Here is a 25690-nt window from a genome sequence, read left to right as displayed (position 1 = left end):
TAAAACAATGTGTTTTAAAGTATACATATGTTATGATCTGTAATGGTAATGAATCGAGATTTGTCTTGTATAAAAGAAGTGAAGTACAGACAGAGAAAGCATCCTATTTACTGACAGGCAGGCACAGATACAGGCAAGGCAGAGACCAGACAGTGTCGAACAGAATACGTGTCATGGAAACCCAAATAGAAGTACGAAAGATCTGAAAGAAAAATGGTTAGAGAAAACCTCGTTTGAACTGTTTCACTGAGGCACAGGTTTTCATGAAATTGTTTAATTTTGAGAGATAAGAAAAGTTTTCATCTAATCTTTCTTGTTGTTGTGACATAGTATACCAGGATTTGGACTCCATACAAGACAACGTATGCTGCATACAGTACCCTCCATAGTGTTTGGGACAAAGACATGTTTTCCTTGATTTACCCCTCTTCTCCAGTTTAAAATCACTAATCAAACAATTCTGATGTGATTGAAGTGCACATTGCAGACTTTCATTTTTTAAGGGGATTTGCATGCTTTTCAGTCACTTTTTATATGAGATTCCCTCATTTCAGGGCATCACAATGTTTGGACACGGCAATGGCTGGTTTATTAAAGCTGATGTCATATTTACTACTTTGTCGCATATCCTTTTCATGCAACGGCAGCTTGAAGACTGTGATTCATAGACCTTACCAGGTGCCGAGGATCTTTTCTGGTGATGCTCTGCCAAGCCTCTATTGCAGCCATCTTCAGCTCCTGCTTGTTTCAGGGGGCTTGTTACCATAAGTTTTCTCTTCAGTATGCAGGAGGTCTGCTCATTTGTATTAAAATCAGGTGGCTGGCTTGGCAATTCAAGAATTTTCCTTTTTTTTTGGCTTTGAAAAACTCCTGTGTTGCCTTAGCAGCATATTTGGATCATTATCTTGTTATTGTATGAAGCACCGTCCAAAACGTGGAGGCCTTTACTCAAACCTGAACAGATGAGATGTTTCTGCACACCTCAGAATTCATTTTGCTGTCAGCAGTTCCATCATCATTGAAGACAAGTGTGGACCTGCATCTTTGCCCATTGGAAATTTGTTTGGGATTTGGAACTTGCATGCTGTATTAGAGCCTTTGACTCGAGTGCTTCAAAGAGCAATTCTATCAGTGATCTTTGGTATAGTTTAAAATGGCAGTGCAGTTTGTGTCCATTCGATCCTCATTTTTAAATATCTCTGTTTTTATGATTGAGAACGTAAGTGCAAATTGTTGCACTTATGGCTGCAAGGCACTTTTGTTCAAGTTTATAGGTTTCCCTTTTCCTTTCTCCTCAGGTTCATGGAGTCTGAGCTTGACTTGAATGACATCATCCAGGAGATTCATGTAATTGCCACCATGCCTGACCTTTACCATCTTCTGGTGGAGCTCAATGCGGTTCATTCCTTGCTTGGATTGCTAAGCCACGAGAATACAGATATCCTTTTTGTGGTGTGATTATTATCCCCAATGGTTCATTTTTCTTTTCCATGCAGTTTGGGGGTCTTTATAGTTTATGGGCAGTCTTGGCCTCTTTGCTTTATCTCCAGTTAAGGACGTTTGTATTGAATGGGCAGGTGGGGAAGTGACTGGGAGAAGGCGCTGTTTCCGTTACAGCACAGCAGCAGACAGCTTATGATTCACTTGTTGCCACGGCAACTGAGTTTCTCAAGTGCTTATGATGGATAGTTATGATTAGCGGAGTGAGGTACAAGGCAACACCTCCCTACCTGCCTCCGAGTTTCCAGCTGCCGTGTGCCATAGGTCTTTCCAAGGGCAGCAGCTCCGGGGGTTTTAAATCGAAATGCTTCCTGTGGCATTTACTTGTCAAAACCCATCTTTGATTAGCCACATTTAGTACTGGGTTAGAGCACCTCCCTGGGCTTACCGTGGTGGGACAAATCTAAAAGTGGACTGTTGATAAAGCCTTCTTCATGAATACGTTTCTGAAATATTCACCAGACCCTGACTAATAAGCACATGGTGTAGATGAGCATGATGGATGTCTGCTTTGGACAAGAGAGCATGCAGAAGGCTTGCTTTTTGCCGAGAACCAGTGCTGACTGTCTAAGCTACCTGCAGTGCCTAGAAAAAGTATTTAGCCCCTTGGATGCTTTCACATTTTATTGTCCTACAACACTGAATGACTGGGTTTCATTTTGCTTTTTCTGAGCCTCAGCAAGGCTCTTTAAAGTCAAAATGAAAACCGATCTTTGTAAAGTGGTCCAAATGAATTTGTTTTTTTAAATGTTAAAGGGATGCTCCGGTTTGGCAGCCGTAGATGTTCACCTGTACTCGCCGTATCTTATACACTGCCTCCCACAGGAAATACAGTTCCATGCAAAAGTTTGGACACCCCTGGCCAAACCCAGTGAAGCACAAGGCTCCTTTTTCATGGTCCACAGCAGCCATGTTCAAAGAAGGTAAACCGTGCATTGCTGCCTTTTAGTTATTAGCAAAGGCTGATTTATACTTCTACGTCAAGCCAACACAGTTGAATGCAGTATGTACTTCTGCGCAGCGAGCACATGCCTGAACACTTGGCAAATTTATTTGCCCCTTACATTTTTTCATGTCGATGTTGGTTGATATTTCGTGCCATGAAGTGGCTTCCACCTGATTGTCTTTATAGTGTTGTGATGAGGTATCATACAAATGTGTTCTTTTTCCTTCGAACTTCTTCAACGAGTCTTTACTCGATCTGTCCTGTGATGACTTCTGAATAGCAGTAGATGAACAGAATTGGGCATCAAGAAGTATGTAGGTACCAAACTGGTCAGCTAGAGTAGTAGGGGTCTTTGTGGGGTCTACACTGATAATTACATTTTTGAGGAGTTGCACGTTCGGTTATTCCATAGTTTGAGGTGTAGGCTTGACACAAGTATAAATTTGCATTTAGACTACAATTTGTATAACATTTGCAAACGTGTATAGCAAATTGTTCCATGCAAAAGTTTGGACAGCCCTGGCCAAATTACATGCATATTTTGTTAACATTTGAAATCTTGGGTGGCGCACAAAAAAAACGAACTATCTCCGACTCCAACGTCAATGTACGTTTCTTAGCCCGTACATAAAACAAAAGATATGCAATACAAAAATCCAATTGCAATTGTTTGAAGGAGCCACATGCAAAAAATACGTTTTTCCTTGTCGTCGTCCTTCAGTACTTGGACGCAAGTCATTCTGTATGGCTTCATTTGTAGTGAGTGCAACACATGTTGACAAGACCTGTGTGAAACATTCGCTTATTGTACCAAATTACGTGTCGATTTCCTAAGGCTTCTTGCCATTCATTCCTGAATATCTGCTACGACCACTGGTCTGTATGAACGGATGGGGCCCGATTTTTCTTTTTGCAGTTTGCAGCTGACTTAGTCTTACGCCACTTCTTCACTAACTGATAAATACTGGACTTTGCTGGTAGGTTTACGCCAGGAAACCTCTGTGCGAAAATGTCCCGGGTTTCCTGAAAAGAACCGGTAGACACATACGCCTCCACTATTCCAATCCTTTGTTGCAGAGAATACATCTTCCGGATCTCTTTCACACACGTCTGTACCCACTGGCTCACAGCTTCCTTACTAATGCAGAGTTGGGGCTGCTGACCCTGTCACGAAAATGAGGCTCCACAATTGCGACGGCACCTGCCTGTATAATAGCTTAAGCCAGCCGGTTGGAGATGGTTCGGTTTTCCGTGCGCCACCTTGTACAACTTTGACAGAAAACAAACTAAAACGGTGGCATTTTTATGACAATGTTAATTTGTAGTTTTGATTTATTTGATGTGAAAAAATGTGCAAAAAGAAAATAGAATAAATATGGCATTTGCACAAGTCTGAGATGCCTGTGTTGAAGTGTGTCTGGGACCCTTGGCTGTAAAAGCCCTGCAGTAGAGTGAGGGGAGCAGCACTCCAGGGGCGGATCAACCCTGCTGAGCAGTTTAGACCTAGGGGTCCGACAGAGATGGTAGGAAGAGCGAACTGGGGATGTTATGTCCCAACAGGTACCACAGGGGTTTTGCCTGTCTCTCAGTCCTGCTGAGAAGACCTTATTGGTGGGCAAAGGATTCTAGAAGTTAGTAAGCAAGAGAGAGAAGCAATGGAGACAAGATGGGAGGAGCCAATTCACACTTTGGTTTTATACCTGGTTTTGATTTTGTATTCATTAATTGTGAATTAAATTTTTCATTTCTATCTTCCTTACCATCAGTATTTTAAGGACAAATGGTTTATGAAGATTTTATAAATGCACCCTCTCTTTGGATACTACTTTGTTTTAATGAAACTCATTTTGCACCAAAGAGTGTTGCTATACCACGATTTGCCCTAGTTTATCCTCAGTTATGAATATCAATGTCCCAAAAGACAGAGGTTCATGCCATAACACTGCCTTTCCATTGTAAGGTTTTGGAAGCTGTTAGGACATTAGGTGTTAGTCTGGTTAAGAATTGTTATTAGGAATTGTCAGGTGATACCAAATCCAAAGCCTAACAGACTTCTTGACTCTTTGACATTGTGCAGCACTCAACATCCATGGGATCTTCTAAGCAACTAACTGATGTCTACAAAGCAGGGGATGGCTATAAAAAGAGATGCGAGCAATTTCCATTAAGAAATGGCAGTTAAAAGGAACCATGGAGGTTATTAATATTTTTATAAAAATTCCATGGTTTGTCTGTTTGCTGTCAACATTTCATTTACTCTTTATTAGTTCGAATGTTAACAAAATATGTAATTTGGCCAAGGGTGTCCAAACTTTTGCATAGTGTTTGTTATACTTGCTTGTGAATGGTAACACACATTTATACTTATAAATTGATTTAAAAGCAGCAGTGAGTTGCTTGCTTTCTGTGAACATGGCCTCTGCAGAGCATGAAAAAGTAACCTGGCTCTTCTACGTGTTTGGACTGAAGCTTTTCGGCAGAGTGCCTGCTTCACCAGTCTTGATGCCACACATATGAAATGTGCATGTGATTCATCCATTTTATATTTCTGATCATTTGTGTGTCTGGCATTTTTCCTTAACCTGTTACATGTTGCCATTGCAGTAGTGGATTTGTTACAGGAGTTGACAGACATTGATACGCTTCATGAGAGTGAGGAAGGAGCTGAAGTGTTGATCGATGCACTGGTAAGTACATGTCTGTGCTGTAGTGTTTATAGTGCCTGTTGGTAGTGAGGACCATTTCAAAGTCATTTTAAAGAATGGTGCAAAAGTTTCATTGTTAACATGGATGGATACTTTATTAGTTAAGTGATTTTCTGACAGCCATTTAATGAGTAAGTGGTGAGGGTTAAATCAACAATATTGTGGCTTTTATTGGTAATCACCTTTTTACATACATGGGTGGTATGCAAGTTACTGAAGAAATGTATTATAGCCGTGCTGAAATGACAAAGCATGTCAGTTGTTAACTACTGATATCAGACCTCTGTCTGTGATGGTCTTTGTATAACCGCATACCATTTAGATCTATGAAGTGCACAGTACCATGCATCAGGCAAAAAGAATGGCGGTCAACTGAAATTGAAAATCCCCCAAATACGTGGACTAAATCAAGGGTCGCCAACTCCAGTCCTGGAGGACCACGGTGGCTTCAGGTTTTCATTCTAACGCTTTTCTTAATTAGTGACCTGTTTTTGCTGCTCATTAACTTCTTTCGAATTCATTTTAGCTGACTTCTTTTTTTAAAGATTTGTTCCCTTGAATTTCTTCATCGTTCCTCTAAACTGCTTCATTGCTTTCCCTTAACAGCACCCAAACAGAAATGAAACATGAAGTGAGTGAGCCCACAGAAGACCACCTAAATCAACTAACCAATTTCACTCCAACCAGTTGCTTAAATAGGTGCTGATTCTCATTGTTAATTAACCCTCGTTCTTAAATTCCATGGCTTATCGCTGCTCTCGTGGTGCAATGGCAGACATTTCTGAAAGTTTTCATTTTCTCTTTTCTAAGAGCGCTGTTCAAATGTTTTGTGGACCTGAGCAGATCAGCATTCCTGAGATCTTCACCTTTCCTTTTTCAGATATTATATGATGGACACAGTTTGCTGGGTGTGTTTTTTGGTTCATTTTTGTATCTCATTATTGTTTGGTGGCTAATTAAGGGGTCTGAGTCTTCAAGAGCAAGTCAATTAAAATGAATTCAAAAGAAGTTCATTAGCAGCAAAAACAGGTCACTAATTAAGAAAAGGGTTAGAATGAAAACCCACAGCCACGGTGGTCCTCCAGGACTGGAGTTGGCGACCCCTGGACTAAATCATGTAGCCTTGTTTTTGTGCCCTGCACTGGAAAATTAGCTGACCTAAAGTGCATTTCTTATACAATTGCTTTGTAACTCCATTTTTAGCCCTGGCATTATGGCATATAGTTGAATTCAATTCAATTTTCTCTTTACCAGTTGGAAGGCCAGGTTGTTGCGTTACTTGTACAGAACATGGAGCGGCTGGACGAGCAGGTGAAGGAGGAGGCAGGGGGAGTCTACAACACCCTAGGTGAGTAGGCCAAGACTGGGCAGTGCAGTTTTTCACTTTTTACACTTAAGTATAAAATGTTAGATGTTGAAAGGAAAATGCCAGCTTAATGTTGTGTTTGTGTCATCCTTGCTGCTGAACCCAGTTGTATTTGTGATCCTCCAATCAGCTTGGCTACATTCATTTATTCTGTGTCATGTAGTTGTACTCCATGTGGTAGTGATCCTTAAATGAGGCCACATAGTGTGCGTAGCTGCTACATTATTTTTCCTTAATTTTTTATATAGCACTTTTCTCACTACCTGTGGCCATATTATACGCCCAAATTCTGAGCAGCTATGCCATTGCATGTCAGTTGGACTGAATATTCTTGTACAGTTTGAGCAGATACGTGATTGGCGACTCTATCAGGCAGTGTGAGTAGCTGCTTGGCTACAATTTCTAAAAATCTCACTCTCTGTCTGGCAGTAAGCAGTTTAAATCCACACTTAAGTAGCTGTGAAAATTTAAGATACTGTTTTAAGTAGGATGAGTTCACATTAGTAAATGTTTTCTTCTCCTGGCAGATTCCATTTCCTGTAGGACTGATCGAGCACACGCTGCATTGTTAGAGCAAAACAGTTTCCATAAACCTTGTAGGTCTCTTGCACATTTTTGCTGGGTGGGGGCCTTTGTGGGGTTAATTTTTAAAAAGTACAGACACATCATATTTTAAAATGGAGTGCAATTTTTAAACATTAAAAAAAGAAATAAATAAAATCAAGCTGTATTGGACTAGTGAGCAGGTGTGGATCTTGAACTGTGTATCTCACAGGGTAGAAAGTTCATCAGTTCATGGAGTACAAAGTGGGTTATTAGTAGTTATGAAGATGGCACATGCTGTGCAAGGATCATAGCAAATTCTTGCATAGGAAGCACATATACAAGCATCTTAAACTCTTGATAGTGAAGTCTTTGCTTATTTGTGAGGTTTTGTTTGATGCTGAAGCCATGTATTGCCTGGAAATGCTGTTGCTATTCAGACTTGATTCAGCATCTGTTTCAACACCATCTGGCACAAGGCAACCTCCTACTTGAGGCCAGACACCTGCTTGTAATAGAGCATCTCATCATCTACTGTTTTGCTCTGCGTGGTCTCTGTGTGACTTATGGCATCGGTCCCGGAGTGCTACGAGGCAGGGCGAGATGTGGGGCAGGTACTCGGTGTGGTGTACCCCAATTTGGGATCTGTGTGTGGCTTTTTAATTTTGAATGGAGACCCTGGCTGTTTAAAGGCATGTCTGTCTGCAGAAGCTGGCTGATTCCCATTTCTGTATACTGTGGGTAAAGGCAGAGCCAGCAATATACATTAAATACCACTGTGCTTGTGAAACAAATCGGACAGGACAACTTTTATATGCAAGAATTTTATTTTTACTTGTGTGATCGTTAATAATATAGTAGATACGAAATGTTAAAATGACATTAACTACAAAAACACTTTTCTGAGGGGTATTCAAGTGCTAATTTTTGCTGGCTTGTTCTGTGTATCGGGTATATTACTTCCCTTGTACCGTTTGATTTGCTTTAAAATGTATATAAAGATTAATTATTGCTATGCTCTTAATTAGTTACTTTATGCCCAATGAATTATCTGAGTTTTGACCGGGACTGCCAGGCAGCCTACCACTGGCCTGTCAGTTTTACTGAAGGCCTTTCATTATCCGTGCCCATATTCTATCGGGTGCAAGGCAGAAACCAGTCCTGAATGAAATGCCCGTCTATTGGATGGCAGTAATCGGAATGTTTATTCCATTGCATGCTGTTCTAATAATAAGGTGCCCACACCACTCATCTGAATTCTGCCAGAGATACTTGGTCCGTGGCTGGCAGCAAGGCATCTCAGTAACTTTTTTTTCTGATGTAGTTTTCCCCATTGATTCTTGCTGCAGGGAAGTGACATTTTTTGCTTTGTTCAGGTAGTCACTGGGGAGCTACTGAGCAAATTAATCAATAGGATAAAATCAGAAAGACCTCATCCATATTGGTACCCTTGGGGACAGAGCAGCACATTGTGATGTGCTTTATTCACCCAGGAGATTGTAACAATCGTCTTCTTCCTCTTCATCTTTTCCAACTTCTACGTGGAGTGGATGTTTTAAAGGTTTCAGCACAATTTTTACAGCTGGATGCCTTTCCTGACGCCATAGCAGATTGTACCAATACAATTATGCAACAAGTTTCCTGTCCACCCACCCACCATTTTGAGGGGCATTTTCCATGTTTGCCAATAACACTCATCTAAATCAGTTTCCTGCACTCTCCAACATCACAGGTGTCTGTCTGTGGTAAAAACCATTCTCTTCATATTATCTGAAAAAAACCTTCAGCCATGTCATCTTTGGACCTTATCTCCTCCATCTTGGTGCACCTCTGCACCCATTCACACTCTCTTTCACTCCACATGTCCAGTACACCTTAATCTGTTCCACAGAACAAAACCCGTTGCCTCCACTCGGTCTTTCTCTTAATTTTGCATTCATCGTCCTCTCACTCCATGACACTCCACACACGCATACATCTGTTTTACTTCATAAACCATGTCTCACTCGCATAGAGAACACTAATCTCGCACAGCTTTCATAAAATGTACCTTTCATTGCTAAAAAGAGACACTTGGAATGGGGGGACAACTTCCAGAATTTCTTGAATGCACCTCTCGGTGTGCCTATCGCTGCTATGCCCGCAATTTGTCTGCACTCCACATGTCACGTAAGTAGCAGATCTGCCCTACTTTCTTTAAAATAATTTCATCTCCGATATCTAAATTGACATTTAGCACATCAGTGCTGTGCACCCGTCTCGCGTACTTGGTGCCCATACACTACCCTTCACACGACTGCATATTTTATGTGCCTGCCTCCAACAAACTGTGCATTGGATTGAGTTTTTTCATTTCAAGTAAACTAAATGTACTTTTGTTTTACAAAAAAATAATGCTTATGTTGAATTTCCTGGGAAGAGGTCCGATTATTGGTGACGAACAGTGAGATACCCACTGACTTGGAGCAGCAGCAACAACACCATACAGTGGATTCTGAAAGTATTTGGACCTCTTCATTTTTTTATTTTTTCAATTTTGTTTTGTCGCAGATTTGTAGTGAAATCATTTATGCATATTTTTCCCCAAATCAAGCAGCACTCAATACTGCTGAGTGACAAAGACAAAGCAGGATTTTAAAAATGTATGCACCTTTTAATAAAAAGTGAAATAACTGAAGTAGCACATTGACACAATATTCAGACCTTTTACTCAGGAGTTGGTTTAAACACTTTTGGTAGCGACTACCGCCTGGAGTCATCTTGGGTCTGACACCACAACCTTTTTCACACACACCCCAATTTGGGGATTTTTTTTACCATTCTTCCCTGTCAATTCCTTCAGGCACTACCATGTTGGATGGAGACTGTCCGTGGACAACTATTTTCAGGTCTCTCCAGAGATATCTGATTGGGTTCAAGCCTGGGCCACTCCAGGACATTCCTAAAGTTGTCCCTGCACCATTTCTGTGTTGTCTTTGCTTTGTGCGTAAGGTCACCGTCCTGTCTGAAGTCCTGAGCACTCTGGAGAAGGCTTTCGTGAAGGATGTATCTGTACTTTGCTCTGTTCAGCTTTCTCAATCCCTGTCTAGTCTCCCGAGTCTCTGCTGCTGAAAATCACCCCCATGTCTTGATGTTGACACCACTATGCTTCACCTTTAGAATGCCATTGCAAAGGTGACGAGATATGCCCAGTTTCTTCCAGACATGATGCCAGTCTTGGTGTCTTTAGACCAGAGAATCTTCTTTGACACTCTCTTGAGAGTTCTTTAGGTGCTTTTTTTCCCCCCGATAACTCCAAGCAGGCTTTCATGGATCGTTTACTGAGGAGAGGCTTCCATTTGGCCACACTGTCATAAAACCCAGATTGGTTGAGTGTTGCGGTGGTTGTTGCCCTTCTGGATGTTTCTCCCATCTCCGTACAGGTTCTGTAGAGCTCAGCTGGAGCGACCTTCAGGCTCTTAATTTTTTTTTTTTTTAACCCTGGCCCTTTTCCTGTGATTGCACAGTTTGGCCAGCTCTAGGGACAGTCCCGGTTGTGAGGAGTTTGACTTTGGTGGCCCCATATGTCACACTTTTTTTTTTTTTTTTATGAGTTGGAGTCTGAACCACTGTATTCACATTCCTGTTCCCACCCCCACCCCCACCACCAGAATGTCAGCTACAGGCTTGATCTTGTTGCAGTAAGGGCAGACATTGTGATTCAAGGGCCTCAGGTCCTGTGGGACTTTAAGCAGGTGGTGTCAAAGTTATCACAGAGATAACAAGCTTGTGATTGTCAAGCTTCCACAGCAGTACTGCTAATATAATCCTTGGATATTGCCTCCTCTTAATCATTATGAAGCAGGATGTACCAAGCATTGGTGTTAATCTGAGAGGATCACGAGCTATGGTTTGGACTGACGTGAAACGTGAGGTTTTCCTACCAATGTATCGTTTTAATAGCAGTCCAAACCTCCATGCTTGTGAGAAACTCTGTTACACCATCTGAAAAACTAAACAGACTCCAGCTGAATCAATGATTTTGCTCAAAGTCATTTATTTGTTTAGTTTAAAGTTTAAATGCTGACTGCAGTAAGGAATTGCAGTGTTTTGGTCCCTCAGTGGCCAAAGGCTTCCCAGCTAATTGTCTATGGAGTTTTTTTGCGTACCGTTTATTTTTTTAATACTACATGTTATTCAGTATACTGAGAAAGTATTCAGACCCCTTCATTTTCTTCACACTTTGTTTTGTAGGTTAGTTTTAAATCTACAGCACAATAAGGGATTTTTTTTTTGTTTTTAATAAACTTGTAAACCTTCATGAGAACATGACCATCTGACCTTTTAGGTTTCTCTTGTACTGATATATCTGTCTTTTAGGTCGAGCCGTAGAAGTGGCTTGTGTTGGCATGTAGCACACCACACCATCACAGATTTTCAGCATGAGTTTTGTTTTTTTTTTTTCAGCATCACGTTTTCTTGATGAATCGATTTTGCTTTTCGTCATCCTTTTTCACTCCCTCTTCTTGCTTTCAGCAGCATTAAACAAATCAGTTCTTCTCTTTTTAATTCCATCAGTCATTTGCTCCTCACAGCGTTTGACATATTGAATAAAGAAAGAAATAATCTTAAAGTTCAAATGTGTTGATTTGTCTCTACAGTACAATAAAATTCTTACATGTGTGCATCTCCCACAAACTGTTAAGAGTGAAGATTTGTTTTGCACTTTAGTGCTTACATTCTGTTTAACAATGCCCAGGTTGATTTTCTATTTTGTATACTTAACTTTTATTAAAAAACATTGTAATATTAATGATGATGTCCAAGTAACTATGGTATATATTTTTTTTATTAATATCTGGAAAGTACCTTGAGTTGTGTGTAAATGTACTTACACGCTAGTTATTAAGAGCATGTGTATTAAATAAAATCCATTTCAGTTTATTCTTGTGACTTAAATAACATTCTTTCTCTTTGTTTGTGTCTTTATGGCTGTCCTCTGTGTATGCCAGTTTTTCCTCCTCCGTCTGAGGACATGTTGGTTAGATCAGTAGGTGTTTGCAGATTGACCCTTGTGTGCGTTAGTGATGCCCAGTGATTTTTATTGGTTTCTCTTTCATGGTTCTTGTGCTCGATGGTGCTATAACAAGCTGCAGCTCTCCAGGACCTTGGATTGGATTGAGTGGTGTAATAGATTTAAGTGCTTGCTCGCACCCTTGTATCCTCAGACTATACGTCAGACACTAGGTAAAAGTCCAATAATGATATTTATTATATCAATAATGTGCACAAAGCACCACCAATCCACTATTCTTCAATAAATAATACAATAATTAATCACAATCCTCCACTCCCAGACGCTTAGCCACCCTGCCTCCCAACTCAGCTCATCGTCTGGGAGCTCCCACAGTCCTTTTATATTCCCTGACCTGAAGGTGTTCCTGCCCAACAGTCCACAAGTCCTTATTCCTTCCGGGTCAGGGTAAATAGTCCTTTTCTTCAACCCGGGAGCACGTTGTTTCTTCCTGTCACGTGACCGTGGCGCACTCCCGGTCATAGGGCACATAAGAGCCTCGAGCCCCTACAGCGGCGCCTGGTGGCCCCAAGGTATCCAGCAGGGCTGTGTACAAACACTACATAGTCCATGATGCCCTGCTGGAACTCGGGGCATGATCATGCTGTCGGGAGAGCTCCTCCTGGCGGCCTGGGGTTGAGGGCCGGAGTGAAATGCCGGCAATCCACCACAGTGGGTTTGGGAATGTTTACTTATGTTACTAAATTTATTATGTCCAACATTCCAGTCCCACATTTCAGCTCTCTTGGGTGTCCCGATGTGCGCACCCTCATCATTGGTGCCATATACTATATTATAGTGCAAATTAATTGTCATGCAGGATGTCATGGAGGTCTCCCAGTGGATATGTCATTGGTAGCAACACTCTGATACACTGCAGGGACCTGAGCTAAGAGAGAAAATGGACAAGACTTAGTAAAACAAATCAATTACAATTTTGTTCAGTGTTTAAATGTATATGCTGTAACCTTTTATAGAAATGTTTTTGGCAAGATATCTAGACAGCAGTTCTCTGTACAGAGCTGTGGAGGGACAACTGTACATCTTCTGTGTCTGGAGCTGCCGAGTACTGCAATTACAGCCAACTGATTTTGACACACAGCAGGCGGGCTTGCACAGATGCCTGTCTGCTTCACACAACCTTGAAGCAGTTATGCAGCGTAAGGGGATTTTTTTTTTTTTTTTCTTCCAACCTCAGTCTCGTTAATTTAGAAAAAATTTAAGTGCATTCATTTGATTATCTGCTGCTGACTTGTCTGACACAGAAGTGTCTAGGAGAAGTGAATAGCAACAAAGATGATACCAACACTCCCCCACTTACACACACACACACACACACACCTACATTTTTTAATAGCAAAAGTTAACACTGACATAGTAAAGAGCAAAAGCAATAGGGGCTTGTGTGTCGTCGTTTCCTGTGACTGTCTAGCTTGGTCCCATTGAACACCAAACAACCTGGAGCCCATGAGTTGACCTCATGGTATAGTGACATGTGTATATTGCCCCTTCTACCCATGCTGTTAACCACATAACTCTGAAAATTGTATTTCTTGTTTAAAGAATGTGTTAATGTATGAATTAACTGACACCATAGTTGAGGGCAAGGCAAGAAGATATTCCAGTCTGGAAAGTGTCATAACACACTGGGCGAGCACTTAGCTAAAACTTTACATTAACATTGTTAGTGGCAGTAGTTGTGACAAAGTATTGTGTCTGACCACTTTATTCAGTTCAGTTTATTCTCGTTAAGTCCAGCACACTATACAGTAATTACAAATGCAGTATGCAACAAAGGGGTGTGTGCGTGTATATGGAAGCGAAGGTCTGTGATACGGTTTGCATATTTGTAGCTAGAAATTCACAAATGCAGAAAATTGAGTGTTTTACAATATTTTTTTTTTTTTTTATAATTCATTCCTAAGCTTTCGACTCCTACCAGGAATCGTCATCATCAGAGGAAAATGATTGGTCTTATAGGAATCCAAGGCAATATATAGCAAATGAGGAGGGGAGGGTAGGTGGATGTGTGTTACTGTGTTATAAGTTTAATTTTAAATGGTTACATTTGCCTTTTTTGTCCATCAAACTATAATCAATTGCAACAGTAATGACCAAGTGACAACAAGTTTAGAGAAAAGTTAACAGATTTATTAAAAATCAAAAACTGAAATCTCTCCTTCCTTAAGTGTTTCAGTCTCTGATTTGGTACTTTGTAGAAACCCCTTTGACAGCAATTCCAGCTTCAGATCTTCTTGGGTGGCCTCTTTGTACACCTGGATTTGGGCAGTTTATCCAGTTCTTCCTGGCAAATTCTCTCCAGCTCCGTTAGATTGTTTAGGGAGTGTTTGTAAACTGACATCTTCAGGTCCCTCCACATACAAGTTCTGTGTGGTTTCAAGGGTTAAAACTCATGGGATGGCATTGCAGGTATCCTATACAAATTAAGTAATTTTCACAAAATATCATTTTTGATGTGCAAATTTCCTGCACGTATGTATTTGTGTAAACAATCTTTTATAGGTTATTGCAAGAATATTCCAAGTTTTTATACATTTACTATTTTATAATAGTGCCTCATTTCTTACTTCTGAATTAGTACATTTTTTTATTGTGTACACTTTGTTAAGCTGCTGTGCATACGATGTTAGCTTACCTGTTGCAGTTGTTCTTAACTGGAGCCAGGAGCTGTACAATGTCTCTGTAGAGCAGAGCTGTGCAATTGTGTATCAGAAGTCACTGTCGGTGTTTAAACTACACTTTTGAAGAAACTCGACTACATTGTTAAATTGAAGCCTAAAAACAGGCCGAAGTATATTCTGGTGCTAAAATCAAATTGAAATGACTTGGATTATATAGTTTTGTATGCAGTCTCGCTCTTTGTTATTTGATGAACCGACTGCTGCCACTTTGTGGCTTCACTCAGATGCGTAATTGTCATTTCTTTAAAGTGTCTGTGGTGGGCTGACTGCCTTTCAACAGTAAATGCCTCTGAAAATTTAAATTCAGTGACACATACGAACAAAGAAAGAATGCTCAATGATAAGTTTCAAGGATATCGGCGGTAGATATACCCACAGATTAGGCAGCCATTGAACTGTGAAAAGAACAATGGCTAACCCTGTGCTCCGACTCCCAATGGTCCTGCGAAATTTCCTGAATGTATCCTAAAGAAAAACCAGAAGGACCTCGCAAAAGAAAAATTAGGACTTTGTAGGATGCCTTTCCCTATGATAACACAATTCACCTTTACTTTCACATGTAGTCTTTGGGGAAACAGCCTTTGGTTTTCGCAAAAGTTCATGATAATCTTCAAAGAATCGGGACAATTGGGTGTTGGGAATCAGTTAGAGCCAATCCCAGCTAGCAAACCATGGAGAAGGAGTTAGGGGAGAACATGCAAGCTACGCACACATAGATAGATAGACAGATTTTATATAAAAAATACACACACTAGGGGGCTCTGACACCTGCTTGCTTTGCTCGCCAACCCCCAGGGGGACGCTACCTGCTAGCCACTTTGCAGCTCTGCCACTCGCGTTTGGGGAAGTGGATGTACAATTTAAACAGATTATTTTCATGGGAATTATTACATATGCATAATAGAACTAAGTATTTTACATTACAGTGACTAATTAACCATAGTACAAAATAGTAAAACGTAATAAATTGAAAGAAAATTATATTAGAACATATTAGAACACGTATATTAGAACAATCTAGACGAGAACAAGCCATTCAGCCCAACAAAGCTCGCCAGTCCTATCCACTTGCTTCCTCCAAGAAAATATCAAGTCGAGTTTTGAAAGTCCCTAACGTCTACCACACTACTTGGTAGCTTATTCCAAGTGTCTATCGTTCTTTGTGTAAAGAAAAACTTCCTAATGTTTGTGTGAAATTTACCCTTAACAAGTTTCCAACTGTGTCCCCGTGTTCTTGATGAGCTCATTTTAAAATACAAGTCTTGATCCACTGTACTAATTCCCTTCATAATTTTAAACACTTCAATCATGTCACCTCTTAATCTTCTTTTGCTTAAACTGTAAAGGCTCAGCTCTTTTAATCTTTCCTCATAATTCAACCCCTGTAGACCTGGAATCAGCCTAGTCGCTCTTCTCTGGACCTTTTCTAGTGCTGCTATGTCCTTTTTGTAGCCTGGAGACCAAAACTGCACACAGTACTCAAGATGAGGCCTCACCAGTGCATTATAAAGGTTGAGCATAACCTCCTTGGACTTGTACTCCACAGATCGTGCTATATAACCTAACATTCTGTTAGCCTTCTTAATGGCTTCTGAACACTGTTTGGAAGTTGATAGCTTTGAGTCCACTATGACTCCTAAATCCTTCTCATAAGGTGTACTCTCGATTTTCTGACCGCCCATTGTGTATTCAAACCTAATATTTTTACTTCCTATGTGTAATACTTTACATTTACTGACATTAAATTTCATCTGCCACAAATCTGCCCAAGCCTGTATGCTATCCAAGTCCTTCTGTAATGATATAACGGATTCCAAATTATCTGCTAATCCACCTATCTTGGTATCATCTGCAAACTTAACCAGCTTGTTACTTATATTCCTATCTAAATCATTTATATATATTAAAAATAGCAGCGCCCTAGCACTGACCCCTGTGGAACACCACTCTTAACATCGGCCAGTTCTGATGAGGTTCCTCGCACCATCACCCTCTGCTTCCTGTGTCTGAGCCAATTCTGCACCCATCTAAAAACATCACCCTGAACTCCCACTTCTTTTAACTTGATGCCCAACCTCTCATGTGGCACCTTATCAAATGCTTTCTGAAAGTCCAGATAAATAATATCATAAGCTCCACTTTGATCGTATCCTTTTGTTGCCTCCTCATAGAATTCCAACATGTTAGTAAAACACGACCTCCCTCTTCTGAACCCATGCTGACTGTTCAGAATAACTCCTGTCCTTGTCATGTGTTGCTCAATCTTATCCTTAATAATTCCTTCCATTAATTTTCCTGTGATGCTTGTTAAGCTTACTGGCCTATAGTTGCTTGGATCTGCCCTGTCACCCTTTTTATATAATGGGATGATATTTGCCATTTTCCAGTCCTTTGGAATCTCTCCAGTGCACAGTGACTTCCTAAAAATATGTGTCAAGGGTTTATATATGTACTCACTAGCCTCCTTAAGAACACGAGGATAAATATTATCTGGGCCTGGTGATTTGTTTGATTTCATCTTGTTTAATCTGAGCAGCACTTCTCCCTCTACAATTTCCAAATCCCTCAGTACCTTCTTAGTAGTTGCGTTTACCTCTGGGAGGTTATCCACTTGTTCACTTGTAAACACCTCAGAAAAATGTAAGTTTAGGGCATCTGCTATTTCATTGTCTGTATCTTTTAATTCCCCTTTACTATTCCTGATGAACTTGACCTCCTCCTTAACTGTTCTTTTACTACTAAAATACTGAAAGAATCTCTTGGGGTCTTCTTTTGCCTCATCTGCTATATTCCTCTCCAACTGTCTCTTAGCCTCTCTGATATCCTTCTTAATGGTTGCCCTCATTTTCTCATACGCGTTACGGTTCTCTTTGCAGTCATTAGTCTTATATGCCTTATACAGCAGTTTTTTCCTTTGAAACTTCTTTTTTAAATTATGTTGTGTTAGAGGTGTTTGTTGGCTTTGAAATTAACACCCAAATACTTTTTACACTTTTACTGTAAAACTTTTTAGTATAAACAATATTTGGAATTAACTTTTTGTCAATATTGCGTTGAATTTTGATTTCGTGTTTGGACTTTCATCGTGACAACGCAACATATAACTGCCTGTGAGTGAATATCGTTTCTCTCTCTCTAATAAATAAACCGACTTTTTTCAAATGATCGTCCCTGTGATTTTGTTAATTCATAGCAAAAGCAATTCTAATGGGGAAGCTAAACGTTTTAATATGAATGGCATATCACAATCTCCTTTGGTGTCTGTTGTCCCCTGGAGATGTACTACATTACCTTTCTTGTCGCCTGTTAAAATTTTATATGCCAGAATTGTTTGACCAATTTTCAGTACAACTAATCTCCTCCCATTGCATAGCCCATCACTCATACATAAATTACGCAATAACATTGTGATACATCCTTCTTTTAACAGTAATTCGGCCGGTGGAAGAACGGACAATGTTAACGGTTGCAGAAATTCTTTGTGATATAGTAAGTTGGTGTTTTTATCTTCCACACCATCAGCACCAACTGTTTCAGCAGTCTATTGATACGCATTTAATCAATTTGCCATGTAACCAATTGACATTTATTTGTTTGACTTGTGTCCTGTGTACTCGTTTCTTCTGTTGATAACCCCTCGGGATGAAAATTTTCAATAGGATTTGGACATAATAAGTCTTTGTTTATTGGGAACTTAAAGTGAGGAAAACATACAAATTTATAAGAGCTGAGAGTACAGGAACGGAGCTGTCGAAAGCATTCACACGAATGAGAGGTGAGAGGACCGCAGGTGTGGCTGAGAGGAGGTTGGGACTTGAAAAAATCTCTTGGCAATAGTCTCGTCTCATCTGAAGATTTTGTTTTAGAATAGCTAGATTTTATATATTGTATGTATGTATAGATATAGATAGAGAGAGAGATATTATATATTAAATGTGTTTGTAAATAAAATGCTTGTGTGCACAGAGGAGGTGCTGCTGCTTCAAGGACCCTGCATTTGAATCCTGTGCCCAGTCTTTCTTTCTTCATGTGAAGTTCTTTTCATCTCCATGGCTCTTGCTTTTACCTCCATAAATAAACGTTGTTATCTCGATTGGCAAATTCAAATGTAAAAGTTCCTCGGGGTGTGCATGGGCCCTGTGATGGATGGCTATCCTTTGCGGGGCTGTTTTCCTGCTTTGGATGACAGGAGTGTTACTGACGTTACTGATCCAGTGTTGCTGGGGTAGGCTGTGGCTTCCTCTGACCCTGAGTTGGATTGTTATGCTATTTAGGATTATTTTAAATGAGATGAAAAGAAACTGCAATGTGAAATTAAAAAAATTATATACATCTTTAGGTAACAAGCTTGATGGACTGAATGGTCTCCTGTTGTTTGTAAAATTAAAGTTCTTTTCATGTTTATAAAATATAATGGTTATTGACTGGAAAGCGACTGTTGACAGATCGAAGTTGGCTCTGCAGCATTCTGTTGACGCCTCTGTGTTAATCAGAGTAAACTGCTCTTCAGTCCCCCTAGGTTTAGCTGCCACCGCCTGCCAGTGTACCTTGTGAATGCTGCGTTGTGCATCTTGATTTTCTCTTTTCAAGTATAAAATTGCACTTTCCAAAGTGGTTAATCACTGGCTCTTTGATTGGACTTTGGCGGTGAAGGTACTGTGTTTTTTCTTTCTTGTCGATTGCTTGCATTCTCTTGGCAGCAGCTCAGTTTGTGGCCTGACACTAATGTGGTTATCTGATGAGATAGTGCAGGATGCCTCTTGGAAAGCTGGAAAATCACATATTAGCACATAATACAATTATGATGTGTGTGCGCGTGTCTGTGCTAGTGGAGTGGGCGACTGCCTTTGTGCACCCAATTTGTGCCCTTGTGCTCTCAAGCCAAAATTGATTTTTAAATGGCACACTCGCTTGCTGCTTTTGTCCTCCTGTTGAAGTATCCCTGTGCCTAGACTCGTCGGCCTCTAGCAACTTCTCACCCCGTTGCCATTTCTCCAGTCTTTGATTACGGTTTGACTTGTACTCCCCCCAAAACAAACTGCTGCTTTTCATTAGCTGGTAGTACCACCAACCTGGTGCCATGGAGAAAGGAAACTGGAAAGTGGAACATTGTTTTCGTCAGATAGATGGATGGCTGTGTGGACAAAACAGTTTTTTGCATTGAAGGTTATCACTTTGCCATGAATGAATATTCATTACTTAGCAAAGGAGTGAAAGTTAAAGCCAGCACTACGGGAAGTTTGGATCGATTGCTTTCTGGAAAGGATCATTACTAAGCCCTCGTCTAGCCATGCAGTCAGCATCCATGTGGCTGCCTCCCTTCCTAACAGGCTAGGCCTTCTAATTCCATTACTGTTTAACAGACACCTTAATCCTTTCAATATACATAGTCCTTGGAAGAAAGGACACCTTAAATCAGGGGTGCCCACACTTTTTCGGCTTGCGAGCTACTTTTAAAATGACCAGGTCGAAATGATCTACCTACATTAAAAATGATATATATATGTACGGAGTATACTTAAAATGTATGTTGTACCTTACATAACTGAATAACCTTTATGGCACAATAGCAATTCAATTCATTTATAGTCACTTCAGTATTTGGATTTAATAATCGTCATGTGGGAAAAGGCTGACTGGCATAAATAAGCAGAGCCAAATAATGCAGTCAAGGAGCCTTTGAATATTCTGCCGAGTAAAAAATGACGGCTGTCTGAATAACTGCGATTTTAGTTCCCTCTCCTTTCTCTTTCTCAGATCGCTTTTTGGAAGGACGTCAGTTTAGTAGTTTTTATGAACAGTTCGAAAGTGCCTTTCCACATTTTCCTTCTTTGGAATAGCAATGATTGATTGATAGATCAGACAAACGTATTTCGATTGTGACATTGTGAGAGAAAAAAAAATCCCCTTCCAATTCCACATCCAGTCCATACCCTCCAATTTTTTTTTAAATCCCTTCTTTAATCGATGTAAATTGGAAGGCTAACTAGATCACAGCTGGAGTTTTGCAGTAGCTCGCGCATTTGATCGTGCGTGTGGGATGACCAGTGTTGGAAGAAAAGAGATCTCAGACTGGCTGCCCTGTATGTCAATCAAGTGGCAAATGCCATAGGCAGGATATATGATAGACTAATGTTTAAAAAAAATATATATTTTTTTTTGAATGCAATGCGATCTACCGGTCGAGTTCGATCGACGCATTGGGCACCCCTGCCTTAAATTCTGTTCTATTTATTTATTTATTTTTTATCGTGGTCTAAATCACAATTGCGCTGTCATCTCTAACATCTGTGACCAGAGAATCTAACTTTAGATAACATAACAGACTTTGATTTTTGTTTTATCCCAAAAAGTAAGCAAACATTCGGAAATCATGTTTTGTCTGGGTGGCTTTGCAAGTACACTGTATAATTTAAGGAACAGGTTGGGCCACCTTTTGCAGCAATAACTTGTAGCCAACGTTTCTTTGGAGGTTTATCAGTCTCTCACATAATTTTGTAGAAATTGTTAACCTGTAGAATGAGGAATTGCAGATTGTAACGCTTCTCAGATGGCTGAAAAGCAACAATTGCTTCTCGGTGGTCATGGCTGATGTCAGTTCTTCTTGGCATGAACACAACCCCGAGTGCTGCAGAACAATACAACTAACAATACAAATCTTGTGCATTTGATTACGTTTACATTTATTTGCTTAGCAGCCACTTTTATTACGAGCGACTTACAAAAGAGGTGAGCAATTGAGTAACGTTAGACGAGGGCCTGGTTGTTCACCAAGCATAACAGGATGGGTAACAAAAGTTGATTGCCACAAATGAAATGATGTTTTAACTCATCATACATTTATAATCATAGATTACTATCATTAAAACAATTAAACAAATGAACCAAAATCTAAAATATTGCAGAGCAAAGCTCTACCCCAATTAATTCAACATATATTCACAGAACAGTCGCTTCTCAAATACATTGAAGGAGTCAACAATATATATGGAGGTGGATGGCAGCCCATTCCACTAACCAGGACCTTTACAGGTAAAGAGTCTGGATGGACACTCAATGCCCCGTAGAGGTGGCATCACCCGATGCTGTTCCCTGGCAGACCTGTGTGGGCGAGAAGGAGTAAAGCATTTCACCAGTGTCTCCATATACACAGCTTTTGACCCGATGACTACTCTGTAGGCCAGCATCAGAGATTTGTACTTCATGCGGGTTGCTACAGGGAGCCAATGGAGTGACCTGAAGAGAGGAGAGACATGTGCCTGTCTCAGCTGATTAAATACAATATGGGCCGCTGCATTCTGGTTCTTCTGCAGCGGTTTGATAGCACCACATGTGGGGGGTACTGCCAGAAGCGAGTTGCAGTAGTCCAGACGAGACAAGATCAAAGCCTGGACCACAAGTTGTGCTGCATACTCTGTCATATAAGGGCTAATCTTGCGGATGTTGTAAAGCGTGAACCCTGCCTGAGCGAGAAACAGTAGAAATGTGGTCCGAAAAAGATAGCTGCTCATCAGTTACCACCCCAAGGTTGTATAGTGACTTGGCAGGTGTTAGCAGCAGAGAGCCAAGCTGTGCAAAGATGGGGTTGGGATTGGGAGGGTGGGTGATTAGTAATATCTGGCTGCCAAATACTCTGTTAAATATTATGAAAATTGGAACGGTGTCCTTATTTTTTTTTTTGCTTCATTTTTGAAGGAAAAAAAAACATATTGAACTTGGTTAAACTTTACAGTCTCCTCCATAATATTTGGGACAAAGACACCTTCTCTTCCATAATTCCCCCCTCCTCTCCACAGTTTAAAATTACTAATCAAACAGTTCTGATGTGATTAAAGTGCACATTGCTGACTTTCATTTAAGGGGGTTTGCATACATTTTGGTCACACAACACTTTTTACTGTTTGGAGGCCTTTACTGGAACTTGAGCAGATCAGATGTTTCTACACTCCTCAGAATTCCTTGTGCCGTCAGCAGTTCCTTCATCAATGAAGAGAAGTGTGACAGGACCTGTGGCAGCCATACACGACCAAGCCACAACACCCCCAGCGCCATGTTTGACAGATGAGGTGGTGTGCTTCGGACCTCGAGCAGTTCCTTGTCGTCTCCGCAAGATATTTTCCCAGAATTCTGCAAGCTCATTAAAGTCCTTTTTCACAGACTGTAATCTGGCCATCCTGTTCTTGTGGTTTCCATCTAGCAGTGTGTTCTCTGTGTTTCTGTTCACAAAGTCTTCTGTGTGGAAGTTGTCTCTGGCACACACACATCAGCCTCCTGGAAACTGTTTCTGATCTGACAGACGGGTGTTTGGTGAGCTTTTTCTTTACTATAGTGAGGACTCTTCTGTCATCAGCAGTGGAGATCTTCCTTGGCCAGCCAGCCCCTTTGTTTAATGAGCTCACCAATGTGATGATAGTCCAGATATTTGATTTAGGTCACCCTAAGGTTGTACTGATGTGTTCTTTAGTTTTATTCTTGTTCGTCTGCCGCATGATGGTTTCTTTGACTTTCATTGAAGCAGATCTCGACCTCATGTGGAACAATGGCAGCTCCAGACTCCAAAGGGTAGAAGCAAGCTGAGGTATCTTATGAAGCCATGAAACATACCTGAGAAATCACAAACGCCTGGGACACCAGTTATAAACATTACGGTGCCCTATTAAGGGGGCTGTGGTTGTATAAAAAGAGTTGTGTTGTGTGACCAAGATGTGTGCAAATCCCCATAAATGAAAGTCTGCCCTTTACACTTTAAAATTACAATCAAGCAATTCAGACATTGTGATTAAACTGTGGAGTAGAGGGGTAAACCTGTCCCGACAAGTATGGAGGTTCACTGGGCTTGTCACCTAGGGAAAGATTTATCTTCTTATTGACGTTCGTGAAGGCAACACCATTGTGATTTAGACCCTAATTAGTAAAATCACAGAATTAAAGGGCAATGTGGTTTCTTTTGCCCTTGACTGTGTATCTATCTAAGTGCTTTGGCATTTATTTTAGTAATTCAATAAGGTGAGTTGTGGGAGACAAAAATGGCTCTTATTCCTGCTTGAAGCAAGTACTGATTTAAAGGCTTAAGTGCCTTGCTCTTGTGGTCACCCAATTGAAGGAGGGTCATCAAAATTGGAATATTTTGGTGTGCCAACATGACCCTCCCTGTTTACTGATAAGGCCTAACAAAAAAACTTTGTGGCTGGGGGGGATGAAATAAATGCCATGTATAGGAGTGGTTTCTAAGCATTTCAGCTCTGCCAATTGGTCGCCTGACTCCGAACTGCTTCTGATAGGATCTCTCTGTGATGATGACGATGCCTCCTTCCGGGTAGTCATTCTTTTGAAGATCTGGTACCGGAAGGGGCAGGGTCACTTGCCCTCCCTGGGTGGTTTTGTAAAACTGGTGGAAGTAAATGACAAGTCTGTTAGTGGCATCACCCCCTCCCAACCCAGGATGGTACCACATACGTGGATTGGTCATCTTCAGACGTGCATGCTTGACATCCTCCATGCCAAAATAAACAACCATGTTTGAACAGCCAGCCGCTCCTGATGTGTGTCTGTTGGGGTCAGTCCGCTTTTCCAAGGTGTTGCTTTTTATGAGAATTTTCAGCAAAAGAGTGTGGCCTGTCATTTTTACACCAAGTTGCAGGCTTCATGCATGTTTTTGGTCTTGGACTCATCCTGGTTCTCCTTGGTTACTTAATGTTTCTGATTTAGTGGTGTGTGTGTCAGTCAAGTTTTCTTTTGTACAGAAATAGAAAGAACAGTACTGAGCAGGAAGAAGCGCGTGTGCATAATACCGTGACTTATTATTGCTTTTAGAAGCTATATTTGCAGATAATGGTAATCTTCAAAGGACAAAGCTTTCAGTGAGACTTATGTTGAGCAAGGCACAGCTGAGACAGGGGAGAAGAAACTTCTTGGTTTTTCTTGATAATTTTCACCCTCCCGATCTCCTCTCTTTCTTAACAGCTATCATCGAGAACATGGCAGAATTCCGTCCTGAAATGTGTACCGAGGCTGCCCAGCAAGGCCTCATGCAGTGGCTGCTCAAAAGAATAAAGGTAACACGCATGTGGAAGCATCCCTCACACAGCAACATTCTGCTGCATCTGAATGTTCTTAATCTCTTGAGAGTAATGGGGGGAGACGACTCTGCTCTGCCAGTACATGTCTCTTACTCTTAGGCACTTTATATTTCATTGACTTGCTAAAAAGAGCCTGCTGGGAAGATAGACAAGACTGCTTGGCTTTTTTTTTTTTTTAATCTAGTCTGTGGCATAAAGTGAAATCAGCATTGAGGGAAATTGCTTTATCTGTTATTTGTGTGTGCAGGATTGTTTTTTAACCAATCGTTATTTTAAAGTGCATACTATTCTTCATTATGAGCACTTTCACAGAGTAATTAAATGATCATTTGAGTTCAGATCTAAAATTAGTGAACCTACAGCCTGGTGCACAGTAGGATTAATGATTAAAAAAAATCTTCACTGTATATGTGATTTGTTTCTTTGTCTTTGGGTTGTGCTTCAATTTACCCTTTTATATGTTTACTCGCGTGTCATTGTGTATCGTACTTTAACTTTATTTGCAATTAGTGTGCAGCACTCTGGGCTTACAAGTGAAAGTGTGCTTTATAATAATGAACTAAATGCTGTTTTGTTTTAAATAGGCCAAAATGCCGTTTGATGACAACAAGCTCTACTCCAGTGAGATTCTTGCCATCTTGCTTCAGAATAACGACAGTAAGTAGACTTGCATGTTTTTGGAAATGCAACTTTTTGACAGCTTAATGAGAGCAAAGCAGTCATTTTTACCTATCTTAAGTTGGAGGCTTTACATTTCTTTTTCTTTTTTTTTTTAAGGAGGACACATATGCTTCTC

General features: G+C 40.5%; 1 protein-coding gene across 1 annotated transcript in view; it reads left to right on the top strand.

The window, feature by feature from the left end:
- Window positions 1–25690, top strand: part of ctnnbl1 (catenin, beta like 1) — a 115142-nt gene that overhangs the window by 24441 nt on the left and 65011 nt on the right. Inside the window, exons 4-8 of the mRNA XM_039767354.1 lie at window positions 1299–1438; window positions 5036–5133; window positions 6406–6499; window positions 24779–24870; window positions 25479–25551. Coding sequence (XP_039623288.1) covers window positions 1299–1438; window positions 5036–5133; window positions 6406–6499; window positions 24779–24870; window positions 25479–25551 — 497 coding nt within the window. The remainder of the gene's footprint in view (window positions 1–1298; window positions 1439–5035; window positions 5134–6405; window positions 6500–24778; window positions 24871–25478; window positions 25552–25690) is intronic.

This window comes from Polypterus senegalus, chromosome 10 (assembly GCF_016835505.1).
Source record: "Polypterus senegalus isolate Bchr_013 chromosome 10, ASM1683550v1, whole genome shotgun sequence".
In the NCBI taxonomy this organism is placed as follows: domain Eukaryota; kingdom Metazoa; phylum Chordata; class Cladistia; order Polypteriformes; family Polypteridae; genus Polypterus; species Polypterus senegalus.
Note: the sequence above shows the minus strand (reverse complement) of the source record. Positions and strands in the feature narration are given on the sequence as shown.